The sequence below is a fragment of the Triturus cristatus genome, chromosome 3_1, assembly GCF_964204655.1.
Source record: "Triturus cristatus chromosome 3_1, aTriCri1.1, whole genome shotgun sequence".
NCBI classification, from domain to species: Eukaryota; Metazoa; Chordata; class Amphibia; order Caudata; family Salamandridae; genus Triturus; species Triturus cristatus.
The window spans coordinates 685,147,866-685,163,837 of record NC_140583.1 but is presented as its reverse complement, the minus strand read 5'-3'; the positions used below and the strand labels follow the sequence as shown (position 1 = coordinate 685,163,837).

General features: G+C 44.8%; 1 protein-coding gene across 1 annotated transcript in view; it reads right to left on the bottom strand.

Annotated features, from left to right (window-relative positions):
* TESMIN (testis expressed metallothionein like protein) overlaps positions 1–15,972 on the bottom strand; it is a 1,510,092-nt gene that overhangs the window by 478,492 nt on the left and 1,015,628 nt on the right. Inside the window, exon 12 of the mRNA XM_085644767.1 lies at positions 6,418–6,489. Within this exon, the coding sequence (XP_085500893.1) occupies positions 6,418–6,489 (72 nt within the window). The remainder of the gene's footprint in view (positions 1–6,417; positions 6,490–15,972) is intronic.

Below are 15,972 nucleotides of genomic sequence, written 5' to 3'. Positions count from 1 at the left end.
GTCAAGACTGATTTGCATGTGGCTGGGCTCAAACTGGAATGGCATGGTGAGCAAAAAAATGATGGACTTAGGCCGAAATCTCTGTACTGGGGTAAATGTATGACATTGTTCTGCATTCTGTCCATCAACTGTTGTTTTTGCATTTGTCATCCCGAGTGGGACGGGTATGCTCAGACGTGAGTCCCGTGCTCTCCATGCCACTGGAATCAAGCTATCCTGGCTGAAGAGGGGTGAAACCCCGAAACCAGTCCTGGGATGCTTGTTTCCAGTCCGGGGAGGACCTGGCTTGGCAGTTCGGGTTGGACTGTTCCCATAAGGCACAGGGTCAAGACTGATTTGCATATGGCTGGGTTCAAACTGGAATGGCATGGTGAGCAAAAAAATGATGAATTTAGTCCCAGATCTCTGTACTGGGGTGAATGTATGACATTGTTCTGCATTCTGTCCATCAACTGTTGTTTTTGCATTTGTCATCCCGAGTGGGACGGGTATGCTCAGACGTGACTCCCGTGCTCTTCATGCCACTGGAATCAAGCTATCCTGGCTGCAGAGGGGTGAAACCCCGAAACCGGTCCTGGGATGCTTGTTTCCAGCCCAGGGAGGAGCTGGCTTGGCAGTTCGGGTCTGACTGTTCCCATGAGGCACAGGGTCAAGACTGATTTGCATTTTGCTGGGTTCAAACTGGAATGGCATGGTGAGCAAAAAAATGATGCATTTAGGCTGAGATCTCAGTACTGGGGTGAATGTATGACATTGTTCTGCATTCTGTCCATCAACTGTTGCTTTTGAATTTGTCACCCCGAGTGGGACGGGTGTGCTCAGACGTGAGTCCCGTGCTCTTCATGCCACTGGAATCAAGCTATCCTGGTTGAAGAGGGGTGAAACCCCGAAACCGGTCCTGGGATGCTTGTTTCCAGTCCAGGGAGGACCTGGCTTGGCAGTTCGGGTTGGACTGTTCCCATAAGGCACAGGGTCAAGGCTGATTTGCATATGGCTGGGTTCAAACTGGAATGGCATGGTGAGCAAAAAAATTATGGATTTAGGCCGAGATCTCAGTACTGGGGTGAATGTATGACATTGTTTTGCATTCCGTCCATCAACTGTTGCTTTTGCATTAGTCACCCGAGTGGGACGGGTATGCTCAGACGTGAGTTCCGTGCTCTCCATGCCACTGGAATCAAGCTATCCTGGCTGAAGAGGGGTGAAACCTCGAAACCGGTCCTGGGATGCTTGTTTCCAGTCCAGGGAGGACCTGGCTTGGCAGTTCGGGTTGGACTGTTCCCATAAGGCACAGGGTCAAGACTGATTTGCATATGGCTGGGTTCAAACTGGAATGGCATGGTGAGCAACAAAATGATGAATTTAGTACCAGATCTCTGTACTGGGGTGAATGTATGACATTGTTCTGCATTCTGTCCATCAACTGTTGTTTTTGCATTTGTCATCCCGAGTGGGACGGGTATGCTCAGACGTGACTCCCGTGCTCTTCATGCCACTGGAATCAAGCTATCCTGGCTGCAGAGGGGTGAAACCCCGAAACCGGTCCTGGGATGTTTGTTTCCAGTCCAGGGAGGACCTGGCTTGGCAGTTCGGGTTGGACTGTTCCCATGAGGCACATGGTCAAGACTGATTTGCATTTTGCTGGGTTCAAACTGGAATAGCATGGTGAGCAAAAAAATGATGGATTTAGGCCGAGATCTCAGTACTGGGGTGAATGTATGACATTGTTCTACATTCCGTCCATCAACTGTTGCTTTTGCATTTGTCACCCCGAGTGGGACAGGTATGCTCAGACGTGAGTCCCCTGCTCTCCATGCCACTGGAATCAAGCTATCCTGGCTGAAGAGGGGTGAAACCCCGAAACCGGTCCTGGGATGCTTGTTTCCAGTCCAGGGAGGACCTGGCTTGGCAGTTCGGGTTGGACTGTTCCCATAAGGCACAGGGTCAAGACTGATTTGCATATGACTGGGTTCAAACTGGAATGGCATGGTGAGCAAAAAAACGATGGATTTAGGCCCAGATCTCTGTACTGGGGTGAATGTATGACATTGTTCTGCATTCTGTCCATCAACTGTTGTTTTTGCATTTGTCACCCCGAGTGGGACGGGTATGCTCAGACGTGAGTCCTGTGCTCTCCATGCCACTGGAATCAAGTTAGCCTGGCTGAAGAGGGGTGAAACCCCGAAACCGGTCCTGGGATGCTTGTTTCCAGTCCAGGGAGGACCTGGCTTGGCAGTTCGGGTTGGACTGTTCCCATGAGGCACAGGGTCAAGACTGATTTGCATATGGCTGGGTTCAAACTGGAATGGCGTGGTGTGCAAAAAAACGATGGATTTAGGCCCAGATGTCTGTACTGAGGTGAATGTATGACATTGTTCTGCATTCTGTTCATCAACTGTTGTTTTTGCATTTGTCACCGTGAGTGGGACGGGTATGCTCAGACGTGAGTCCTGTGCTCTCCATGCCACTGGAATCAAGCTATCCTGGCTGAAGAGGGGTGAAACCCCGAAACCGTTCATGGGATGCTTGTTTCCAAACCAGGGAGGACCTGGCTTGGCAGTTCGGGTTGGACTGTTCCCATGAGGCACAGGGTCAAGACTGATTTGCAAATGGCTGGGTTCAAACGGTATGGCATGGTGAGCAAACAAAACAATGGATTTTGGTCCAGATCTCTGTACTGGGGTGAATATATGACATTGTTCTGCATTCTGTCCATCAACTGTTGTTTTTGCATTTGTCACCCCGAGTGGGACGGGTATGCTCAGACGTGAGTCTCGTGCTCTCCATGCCACTGGAATCAAGCTATCCTGGCTGAAGAGGAGTGAAACCCCGAAACCGGTCCTGGGATGCTTGTTTCTAGTCCAGGGAGGACCTGGCTTGGCAGTTCGGGTTGGACTGTTCCCATGAGACACAGGGTCAAGACTGATTTGCATATGGCTGGGTTCAAACTGGAATGGCATGGTGAGCAAAAAAATGATGGATTTAGGCCCAGATCTCTGTACTGGGGTGAATGTATGACATTGTTCTCCATTCTGTCCATCAACTGTTGTTTTTGGAAGGAATTCACAACCAGCAGAAGCAGGGTTGGATAGTTAGGCAAGAAAATACTTACTTTCTAAAAATGTTATTTTCAAACACAGAATGTTAAAACCAATTTCACTAAAAGATGTATCTTATCATTCTGAGTTCAGGCATACTAAACTCGAACTTTTACCTGGTTCCCTGAGTCAGTTAGGATTATAAGATGTTATAATCAAACTGCCCATTCAGGCCTATGGGGAAGAGGTAGCCTTGCGATAGTGAAAAACGAAAATGGCTGTAATTCAGGGCATGTCCTACCTTATACTTACAATACACTCTGCCCTTGGGCCTACTTTAGGAGTGTCTGATATGAAGAAAAGGGAAGGTTTAGGGACTGGCAAGTGGGTGCACTTGGCCAGTCTGCAATGACACACTTTTACAAGCTGCTTCTGTGGGTGGGCTCAACCAGTGCTGCAAGCCCACCAGTAGCATTTGATTTACAAGCCCTGGGCACACGCAGTGCACTGTATTAGGGTCTGACAAGTAAACCAAATAAGACAATCATGGAGTCACTAATCCATACATCAAGTTACAATAGGGAGAGCATATGCACTTTAGCACTGATCAGCAGTGGTAAAGTGTCCAGAGTCACAAAACCAACAAAAACAGGTCAGACAAAATACAGGAGGAAGGCAAAAAGTTCAGGGATGGCCCTGCAAAAAGGGCCAAGCCCAACAGTTGGGCTTTGTGTATTCCTCCTAGACAGCCTCACACAATGACAAACTTCGGTGAGACTTGATGGTACAGCATTGGCAGGATGGGAGGGAGGTGCTGGGCCCAGCCCCAAATACACTTGAATAGTCAGTATCCTGTCTCCACACAAAGGGCTGCATACCCCCTGTAGTTAGTCTGGAGCCAGTGCCAGGAAGGCAGTGCACCTGTTCAAGCCTCTAGAAGCTTCTCCCCCACTTCAAAGGCACAACTGTGTACAAATACTGGATTTCAGACATCAACTCTTCAGTACACTTGAGACCTGTAGATACTCTGCCAGGAAGAAGGACTACTGTGTTGCTGAAATGACTGCCACTCTGCTGGACTGCTGCTCTGATGGAATTGCTGCCCTTCTGTTTTGACCTGCTGCCCTCTTGTCTGGGTGAGAAGGTCTGGATCTGCATCTCTTGAACGCAAACCTAGAGTGACTCCAAGGGCTAGTTGGCTGGTCTCCTGATCTGAAGCCGGGATACAATAAGCTTCCAACAACCTGTGGGCTTAAGGTGTTTAACAAAGTCTCTGTTGATCCAGCGAAACAGACGCATCTACTTTTCTGCAAGTTGCAAACCTGTGCTGAACCGACGCATCGCCGCTGCTGCATGGAGTGGACCTGTCACCCCAGCATTGCACTTGCATACCATGTTGACGGTAGCCTTGACGACGGTGCCAGACTCTGCATCGCAGCCTCGCAGCTCTTTGGAAAGGATGCATCACCCCGATTGTGCGCTGCATCCTCGACACCGGACTAAGCATGGTAAGTCCCGTTGATGGGATCCTCGAAGACAACACAGGTCAGCAAATTACAGCTTCACCACATCTCATAACTGATGTATCAAATTGGTTGTGTGACGCATCTTCGACACGAATCCTCGTAACACTCCGCAACTAAGGATTTAAAGTACTTTGTTCAGCAGGCCTAACTGGGTCCCTGCAGCCGGCCCGTGCTCTAGCATGGTTGGCCTGCACTTGCGACTTTGTCCCAGTCTGGCGCGACCAGATAGCCACACTTGGTGCTTTGTGTATTTTTTGGTGCTATTTTCTCTAAACTTTTTAAAAACTGAACATCTTCGGTTGTACTGATTGGGTTTTTGTCATTTAGGTCTTGTTTTATTTATCAAAGACAGTTTCATGTTTCTTGGTGTTTGGTCCTTTTTGTGTTGTGTTATCTCTTTATTACTGTTTAAAGTGTTGTCCAAATACATTACACATTGACTCCAAGTTATGCCTGGCTCTCTGTGCCAAGCTACCAGAGGTTTGAGCACAGAGTAATTTAGGTATGGCTTGTGCGTTACTCTGACAAGGATTGTGGTTGCTGCTTGAACAGGGTTCTCACACCAGTCAACCAACAACCCAGTTTCTAACACTTTCATTAACACAGCCATCTGAATCCGACTGCCAACTTGTGGCATGCTTTATGTGCGAACCTCACATATGTTCAAGAGGGGACATGGCCCTGCTTTTCTATATATTTTACACCTGTTTTGTGAGAAGAAGCTCAAATCTGTCACTGAGACAGAAATAAGTCCATAAGTTTACAGCCTAAGGAGATGAGGCCATAATGGTGGAAAAAAGTACTTTTATTTTTAAATGATGTTACATTGTATCAAGGGAATAAAGGGTCTGCCCCAGTGTTAGTGCCCAGAGAGAGGTGAGTGAACAGTGAGGCAAATACCAAGACTGCCTCAGCAGTGAAGCGAATTACCAGGCTTGTGTGGCTTCATCCACTGATATGGTGATATTACTCACTATGTGAGCCTCTTTCCTAGCAAGTTTGAGGGAATCCATGTCACCCTATATAAGCCTTGGAAAGAGCAGATGGTGAGTCTTCTAATGTCAGCTATGTTCCTTTCCATGCCTGGCAAAGTGAGATCAACATGGCCTGGAAAGACTCAGTTGGGAAGAGTATTTTGCCATTACAGAACCACATCATGAGTATCTTTTTTAGCAGGAAGAACCCAAATCCTCATTGTTTTTAAACTTCCTATTCCAGCAAACCACCATTTAGGTAATTTTTGTAATGGGTTTAACAAGTCATCATAGAGAGAAATTACTTCCTGTCAATTCCTATCTTCCTTCCGGTCATTTGGTCCGCTATAAAAAAAAGTTTAGAAAGTCACTTGATGCATCACAACAACACTAGCCCCTTGCAATTGCTCAATCTGAGTGGTTAATGCCTTTCCTTAGGATCCTCAGTCAATGCCTTGCCTTTATCAATCATCCATTTGTTCTACTACTGAATTGGCGTGTTGCCTTCTTAAGGGTCTCTCTGCATTTTTTCGTCCAAGAATTATTTAAATCCTACCATTTTAACTTTCCAGCACTTTAGTTCACCTTGCTGAAGTCTGGGAAGAGTGAATAGAGCAACAGGCCCTTACTGATATTCAAGAAAGACCAAGCTGTGTTGAATTTACGACCTGCCCTTGACTCATCTCTTGGGTCTGTAACAAGGATTTGAGAAGGATGAGCAATGGTTTTGAGAATCCACGGTTTTTATGTGTTTTTCTATATGACAGCTATACATAACAAACACCGATGATATTGGCTGCTTATTTTAGCACCAAGTTAGAAAAAGTCAACACATGCTAATATTGCTAAGAGTGAAAATGAATTTTGTTTAGTACTTACAATTTAAGACACTGTGATTTGGTGCAGTTGCAAGGCTTTTTAGATTTTGCATCCCAATTACTAACCGGGCCTCTGAAAATATCAGAAAGACAGAAAAATCACTCTACCTTTGACTCTTAAGCGGCAAGATATGATTCAAATATAAGGCATGTCAGTAATAATATAAGGCAGAACATAAGTCAATTGAATCATTTTACATCATTTAGGCATCCCTGGTTTATAAATGCGTACCTAGCATTCATAATTTCAAATCAGTATCAAGTAAATATAGTAAGCGTGAAAAAACAGAGCTCAAAACTTTGATTCAGGTACCGTTAAATTAGAGTTGCCTTGTAATTTTTCAAAACACAATACTGTATAAAAAGTGTGGGGCAGTGTCTGCTCGATGCTAAAGAATGGTCTTCCTTCTTGAACATTTGCACTAGCAGTGTACTCCAAGTGCTACACCTCTTTCAAGGTTACATGAACTGTAAAAGGTACACAGTGTTAAACTGAAAGTGTTCTGCTCACTCAGAATATTGAATAGAGACAAAAAAAGACATTTGGAGTCTCTTTTTACTATGTATGCAGCCAGGGCAAATGGAAATGAGGGCGGAGGAGTGTCGCCCCCTTGCTGCCAGTGCAGCAAAAGTGAAAAATAAAATGGTAATAAAATGAATTACCATTTCATTTTTCACTGCTCCCAGCCCCAGCAGTGTTTGGGGGGTGAGGCATTGCTGCTGACTGGCTGCAGGGAAGTGGTGCTTACTCTACCAGTTTACACTGCGCAAGTTACTTTGGGCGGCCATCTTGTGATGGCCAGCCTGACATGCGCAGAGTAAACCTATCATCCTAGCTGTCTCAGACAGATGGGTGGAGAGCAGGCACAGGCCTCCACTGCCTGCTGGAGCATTGAGCAGCTCGCTTCAGCAAATCCTGGCACTACTCTCAGGCTTCAGCATGAGAGCAGCGTCCGGATTTGCAGAAGGGGGAGGCCTGAGGCTCCATGAGGTGCCGTCGCGCTGACTCCAAAAGAAAGAAGAAGCACGGAGAGTGAAACACAGGTAAGTACATTTCAATTTTTTTTTTAATTATCTTTTTGTCTCCACTGGGTTCGTTTCTCAGTCCCCCCGACACCCCTCCAATCTTGAGGGTCACCGCCCCCCACTGATAGATATGTATAGTCTACCTTACTACAGTGCAATAAGGCACAGTTAACACTGGATAGGAGACAGCAGGGATCCCATGGCAACATAGTTTCAAAGCAGCTGTAAATTGTTACGTTGTGGTAACTTTGGTGCAGTGAAGAGGGCTACGTTGCTGCTGGAGCATTATGTGTTCGATGAGTACAGTAGGATACAAAAGGATCTGTTTGGCAAATAGTGGGAGCTACTCCTGACACGCAGACATGTGTAACTGCCTATTCGTGCTCACTGATCTACCTTTATTATTCAAAAATGTTATTGCTATTTTATATATGAATAAACAGAATCATATATTTCTTCATATGCATAAATATTCAAAAGTTATTTTGGTGTAATTAATATATCTCCCTGATGAATTTCAAAGGAAATTCAGGAGAAGTAAGTTTCGGTCAACTGAAGCAATACTTAATATTTGAGCTTTAAAATGTACAAAGACATCGAAAACAATGCTGAATTATATGAATTAATCTGAACTGGTAATTACTCTGGGTGTTTTACATACTAGTGATTTGTAGCTCGTATGTGCTGTCAAAAAAAGTAACCACCACACACTTCAGTCTTAACTACATGAAAATCAGTCTTGGTTATACATCAATAATAATTCAACCTGAACTAAGTTGGCATTTCCTGTCAGAACAAAATCTACCGATGAGTGGTTTCGGTATCGTTGGGTGGTGGAAATCAGGTTACTGGTAGATGAGGTGAAACCCTACTCAAGCAGCAGCTACAATTTCTGACAGGGTGAAGACACAAGCAAACTCCAAATGAACCAGACTTAACCCGCTGGTAGTTTGGCACAAGCAGTCAAGCTTAACTTAGAGACAACATGTAAATGATTTATTCAGCACTAAAAACCGTCATAAAATAAGAAAATAACAAATGAACAATCTAACAGCACTTTAGAAAGATTGAGTACGATTTAATAAATTATTTGAGACCAGAGCACCAAAAACCGAATCAATAACACCGGAGATATGCAATTTTCAAGATTTAAGTGAAAAGAGTGCCCAGAAGCACAAAGGGCTAGATTCACGATAATTTTTAGTAGTTACAGAGAATCGGGCCATATGCGGCTGCAAAAACAGCTTCTGGCATGTAATAACCCTATTTTGTAAGTCGGTAACCTATTACCGACTTGCAAACTAGGCTTAGCAAGTCACTATTAGGAAGGGGCGTGCCAAGGGTATACCTTCCTAATACAGAGTCACAGGGGGATGTACGAGTGTTTTGTGACCAGAATGCGGTTGCTAAACAATCACAGTTTACAGCCTACTTCAAGTAGGTGGCAAGCCAGATGCAAACTGTACCCCCTTCCCCTTTGTGACTGCCAGCAAAAACATTTTCCATCATCATAATATTTTTTGCTGTATTTTCAAACCATAAAAGTACAAAACAAAGAGGCAATTAAATATACAACCATCATAATTAAATTGGAATAAAAGGATGAAACAACTATACAATCAAGCACAGAGTAAACCTTTCACAAATTAGAGGTTCAGCATAATTAAATACAAGATAAAAAGAGCCCCAGTCTCATAATTAAGCTAAAAGCAAGGGCTAAATTAGCAAATATGTAAATCGTACAAGATCACACACAATACCAATCCATTCTAGTAAAAATTAAGGCCTTCATTTGGAGATATAAACTACCACTATCATAGGACAAAGTAAAAAGGGGGGTGGGGTGAGGGGGGGAAAACGGTCAGGAATAAAACAGCAGAGACCTCGGAGTACCCTTCCCCTACAGAGCTACAATACCTCAGAGTTTGAGCACAAGTACATATATTGAAAACTCAGAGGTAAATGGAGAGCCTAATTGGGGAGGAGGGAGGGTCGCATGTGAAACTATAAAATATATAAATACTGGAGAACGACAGTGTACAGGTTAAGTAACCTGTTTTTCTCCAGTATTTTACTTTTATAGATTTACATGTTTGAATCCGACTAGAAAGCAGTATACAAGCAATAAGACAAAAGACAGGTGGGTAAGTAAACTGTCCAACCATGACGCAAAAGAGAAACATCGTAAAGCAAGAAGAAGAAATATGAAAATATTCAGTTATATATAATCATAAAATACAAGTATAAAATAGCAAACCGGCTTATAAAGAAAAGAGGCTAATTGCTGCATACTTTAAGCAAAGAGGCATTGAAGTGCAGCTTGCCCAACAGCTATATCTGCTTCTTCCAACCATCAAGCCAGTAATGCTTTGTGAATGTGTGAGCGTTCGCCCACGTTGCTGCCCTGCAAATATCAGGTAGAGATGCTACTGCAAATAGAGCTGAAGAAGTTGCCACTTTCCTAGTTGAATGAGCCTGCATTTTTGCAGGCAGTGGACGGCCAACCTATTAATGACAGAAGGCAATCACTGAGGTGACCCAATGAGTAATGCTGGCCCGTATTAAGGCTTGTCCTTTTCTAGGTGCCGAGAGGGAAATCAGTAATTAAGAGGATATATGAAAGATCTTCATTGTTGGCAGATAAAACTTCAAACATTGTTTAATGTTCAATAAATGCAAAGATCTCTCCGCCACCAAGGATGGATTAGGAAAGAACGTAGGTAAAACTATAGGCTCATTGAGGTGATAAGTTGAAGTCATCTTAGGTATGAATGAAGGATTAATGCACAGGATAACTCTGTCTGGCAGAAACTGAGGATATGGATCTTTTATGGTGAATGCTTGGATTTTACTGATATGCCTAGGTGATGTAATGGCCAAGAGAAAAGCCACCTTCCAAGAAAGAAACTTCAACACGCATTTGTGCACTGGTTCAAATGCAGGACGCATAAGCTGTGACAGAACTGTATTTAGTTGCCGCAGTACTGGAGGAGCTTTAACAGGCGGGAAAGCTCTAAAGAGTCCTTTCATAAATTATTTGATGAGTCTATTTGACCACAAGGAAGATTGATCTGAGCATCTTTCATATTTAGAGATTGAAGCAAGGTGGACTTTTATGAAATAATGTGAAAGCCCTGCTTTGGCTAGGTGCAAGAGATTAGGCAACACCTGCTCCAGAGTGGATGAAAAAGGATGCAATGACTGAGTAAAACACCATGCACAGAATCTCTTCCATTTAGCTGTGTAACACTTGGGCATGGAAGGAGCTCGGGACCTCTGCAGTAATGACTTGCATTTCTCGGATAGGCTCAGATTTCCAAATTCAGCTTGGTGAGGAGCCAAGCTGACAAATGAAGAGAGGGAATTTGCAAATGAACTACTTGGCCCTGGTTATTGCAGAGAAGGCTCTCTATTGGAAGAAAGAGAATTGGAGCACACTCTGATAGGCGAGGCAGCTTAGTGTAGCAGAATTGCTTGTCTATTCAGGGGCAATGAGGATAAGACAACATGGCTCCTGACTCATTTTTTTAAGGATGTGAGGGATGAGTGGAAACATGGGAAAGAAGTAGGCGATCATTCCCACCCATGAAAACTGGAAGGCGTCTCCCCACAATTCCGGATGAGGATTCATGCTTTCAAAAAGAGCGCACTTTTTGTTGAGGGACGTAGCGAACAGATTTAATGTTGGATAACCCCAGGATTGGAAGACCACCTGCAGCTGTTGGTCGTTGAGCTCCCATTCGTGGCATTGCTTGGAAACCCTGCTGAGAGAGTCAGCCCACTCGTTGTGGACTACTGGCATGTGCTCAACTCATAAGGAGATGTGGTTGGCAAGAAGCCATTCCCAAAGCTGTTGAGCTTGAAGGTTAAGCGCACAAGATTTTGTGCCAACCTGCTTTCGAAGGTAGAACATTGCACTGACGAACCCTGGATTTGAGGCAGGAAAGCTTTAAGGCCCAGGAAAACTGCTTTGAGCTCATGAAGGTTTATGTGGCACTCCGATTCTTGCTTGGACCATTTGCCATGGACCGATAATTCCTGAAGGCGAGCCCACCCACATCCATCCATCGACACATCCGAGGTCATCACTAGCTGCGGCAGAGTGTGAAGGAAAGAGAGGCCTTGTGAAATGTTTTCCTTGACCATCCAACAGAACATCATCACTCTCATTGCTGCTGAAATGTGAACCATGTCATTGAACCATCCTTGAGATTGAATCCACTGCGCATCCAACTGCTCCTGCAGCGATCGCTTGTGGGGATGGCAATTGGGGATTAGCGGGATGCAAGAGGACATCATCCCCAGTATCGACTTGTATAATCTCACAGAAACAAACTTTTTCGCTGACAAAAGCTGTGTTGTATCTTGAATACGCAATATTTTTTTGTGACCGGGAAATGCTTTGCCGAGATGCATGTTGAAGCATGCCCACAGAAACATTAGAGATTTGGAAGGAATGAGGGACGATTTTTCCAGATTGACATGAAGCCCTAGAAACTGGAAGCGATTCTGACAGGCTTGTGTTGAAACTTTTGCCTCCCAAAAAGTCTGAGCTTTTATTAGCCAGTCTTCCAGGTAGGGAAACACCTGGGGACCTGAACGTCTTAGGAAAGCTGCAACCCGTGCCATGCATTTGGTGAAAACCCTGCAAGCAGATTTTAAACCGAATGGAAGCACTTCAAATTGGTAATGGCACCATGACACTTTGAACCTGAGAAATTTTCGAAGCTTGGGATATATGGGAATATGAAAATAAGCATTGAGGAGATCGAGAGAAGACAGATAATCCCCTTTTTCCTGAAGAATTGTTTTTTGATAAACATGTTCAGCATTCTGAGGTCCATGACCTGCCTCCATATTCCTGTCTTTTGATGAGAAAGAAGTGATTTACCTCACACATGCCTACGATGCTCTCCAAGATGCAGGACCAGCATATCTGAACCACCGCCTCTCTTTACATGCTAGATAGCTTCACTCCGCAAACTTGCCCTGGTCACCGTGCCACAGATCCAGAAGAAGATCCTTCGCCTACATCGCCACCAATACCTGGAACAACTTGCTCCTCCACTTCAGGCAATCACCCTCGCTGACCCAATTCAGGAAGGATCTTGAGACCTGGCTCTTCGACTGAACCTCCATGCCCAGATGGATCGGCAGCCTTCCCCCACCCCCTCAGCACCTTGGGACCCTTACGGGTGAGTAGTCTCGCTATATAAACTCCTGATTGATTGATTGAAGTCAAAATAAATCCCCTGATTGTGCTGGTTGAGGGGTACTTCCTCTATGGCATGTTTGAAAATAAGTGATCTTATCTCCTTTTTGAGATCTGGAAGTTGACAAAGCTGAACTTTCCGCAGTGGGACATTTGGAAGGTGCTGAACGACTTTCAGGGTGTGACCGTTCCGGAAGATATTTAAAACCCATTTGTCTGAAGAAATGGACTTCCATTTCAGAAAGAATTTTGAGTAGGCAGGACCGAATTGCAGTGGGACAGTGGTGGCAGGGGCCTGGCAAATCTCATTGTCTCCTATTGGATTCCTGGGATCTTCCGGCAGATTGCTGCCTCTTACGTCCTGTTGGTCTTGAATAGGACTGCGCAGAGTTTGTTCGAAAAGATTGGTTGTATGGTTGGTAGGTATTTTGCGGATATGGTTGGTATTGCTGTTGGAACTGCGGGCGAGATAGGTACTACCACCTAACTCTACCTCGAGAAGACTGAAAACGGCATTGCTGAAGACTGCCGAGAGCCTTAGCCGTGTCTGTGTACAATTTTATGGACTGTAGTGCTTCGTCTATGTGCTTACAGAATAAGCACTCTCCATCAAATACATATAAAGTACCTTGGCTTGTACTTCTGGATGGAAGGTAGTCAACCCTGACAACACAGCACCGCTGCTCCTGCTATCTGGCAAAAAGCGGTAGATGACACATCTATGGCGATCCCATTGAGCTCTGAAGATGCTCTTTCCTCTTTCAACAGAATGTCCTCAGCCTCCTTTTTATCATTAGCCTCCTTTTTATCGTCTGAAAGATACTCCAACAGCTCGGTTATGTCTGATCACATCTGTCATATCTCCCTAAGTTGGTCATGGCATTGAAGGCTCTAATGGAGGTGGCCGCCAGAGCAGAGAAACTCTTTCCCGTGTTATCGAGATGGTGACTTTTCTTGTCAGGTGAGGCTGTACATGGTGACAACGGATGTTTAGCTCTCCTCTGTGCTGTCTGCACGATGACCGAACCGGCCTAAGATGACCAATGAGGCATGTGGGTGAGTTGTCAGGGGCCTTGTACTTTTTTTCCAGCTTTGGAATCACCGCTGGAATGGAAGCAGGTGTTTTCATGAGCCTGAGGCCCTCTTGCCACAAAAAATCTACGATAGGGATTGCTCTGATGGAACGCTGAGGGCCTGTTTTGAGGTCATACAGAAAGCATTCAGTCTGTTTAGCCAACATTGGTAGATCGAAAAGCTTGAAGGCACATTCTATAAGATCATGAACTCCACCAGTGTCTGCAGTTTGGAGAATCCGCAGAAGGTGGGATAGGGGATGGTGGCATGGGGGCTATATAGTCATCCATTCATCATGGACATCTATGTCAGTATGAATCTCACCTTCTTCCATTTGTTGCTGATCTGCTTCTTATGATTATCGGTGGAGACAATATCCTTTCCCTGGTGGATTTAGGAGTGCTTTGGCCAGCCAGATCAATAGGAGCCTCTTGAGGAGGCAGAGGCCATTAAGGAACGTTAGCATCTGGAAAACGTCTATAATAATCATCAATGATATGAGGTAAGTCTGACACTAGAAATACTGGAACATTCACTGATGGTTCTCTAAAGTGATGGCGTTCCTCCTCCTGATCACCATATGAGTAACGCTCCTGGAAGGAATCAGACTGCTGCACAGAAGGATCTCTATCCGTAAAAGAATATTCCCCTGCAAGGTAAGAAGAAGGGCCATTGTCCTCAATGTCCTCATCATCCGAATCTTGGCATTTGACCCTTAACTGTCATGGACTATATGTAGGACCAAACTAACCTTCATCTTCCGACTCTTGGAAGTTCAAAAGGCAAGTTGGAGGCAAAGGGGAAATCTTAGAAAAATCCTGTATTTGTTTGGGATGCAGGAGGCTGTTTTTTCCCTCTGTCAACGGGCCCTGAAGGGCTCAACGAAGGTGCAGTCGCTGATATAGTTAGCTGCAACACGGTCAACACTGCATGGATGATCTTCGTCTGCTGGACTGCCGTCGACGGGCCAGTGGTCGACAATAAATTCTCATCGATGGTGATGGTCTCCTTGATGATGACAACGTAGTCATAGTTAGATGCAATCCTGCCGACGGTGCTGCCATCAACATTTTGACCATCGTCATAGAAGCCATCGCCGACGAAGTCGTCGATGGTAAGAAAACCTCAGGCTTTCTCGTAGATGTTGGAATCTTCAACGACAAAGCTGTCGACGGACAAGATGAATGGTCTCTGACAGGAGTCAGTGGAACAGAAGCTTGCACTGAAGAGGATTTTGAGGTGTCCGCCTGAGGTTTTTGTAGTGTTTCACCTCAGATTTATCCTGGGACTTGGATCTTTTTGAGTCTCCATGATGAGAAGAGGAGCCGTCTTCCTCTCTCCTCTTTTTGTTTTTTCCTCAGGTTCAGACTCTGTGTCTGAGGCAACCTTCTTCTTCTGGAGCCAGAGGAGCAGCCTACCCTCCGTGTCCTTGAGGGTCTTGGCTGAAAAAGTGTGGCAACATTTGCATTCCCAATGTTTGTGGTCAGGTTAGAGGCAATATAGACACTGTTTGTGGGGTTTTCTGAGAACAGCTTACAGTTCCCACAAGTATTGCAGGGTCTTAACAGCCCTTTTATAGGCTCTGGCATTTTAATAAGAAGGAGAGGAAAGGACACAGTTCAGAAATTACTTGAATGTATCAGAAACTGAAAACTGGAGTTCAAAAGTTGAAGAGATAATGCTGTCACTGAGTAGAGCTCCAGGAGACTCTCTATCACACGACGTGTGGTGGTTCTGTAGGGGAACAGTACTCTGAGGTCTCTGCTGTGATTGGCTGAACTTTGGATGTTATAAAATAAGGTTGAAATGTTACTAAATTGTGGTTTCTGTTCAATGGAGGTCTATGGTAATATTTTCAGTCATGCTATTTTTACTGTTACTGTGGGAATCCCACCATGATGACGGGGAAGATTTAAGCATGTGTACAATACTGGAGCAATGGAGGTTGCTAGAAGTCCCAGCTTGTCCCCCTCCCCAGTTGGGTAGTACCATTCTGGGCCCTGCTAACCCACCCTTCGTGCCTGGTAGGTAAAAGGCATACAGGTCTACTGGAAGTCGGACACAAGGGCCCCTTGTAAGGTGAATCTTTAGGAGAGGGAGGTAAGAGAGATAAAATAGAAGGAGGTGAGCCTCTTTTTAGTGTGCTATTATTTTTTTACTCATTTGTTTGGGCATCTAGTGAACAATACACATGACTATCAACCCCATGTGATACTTTGGCTGTGTAGGATGGTTTATTTAAAG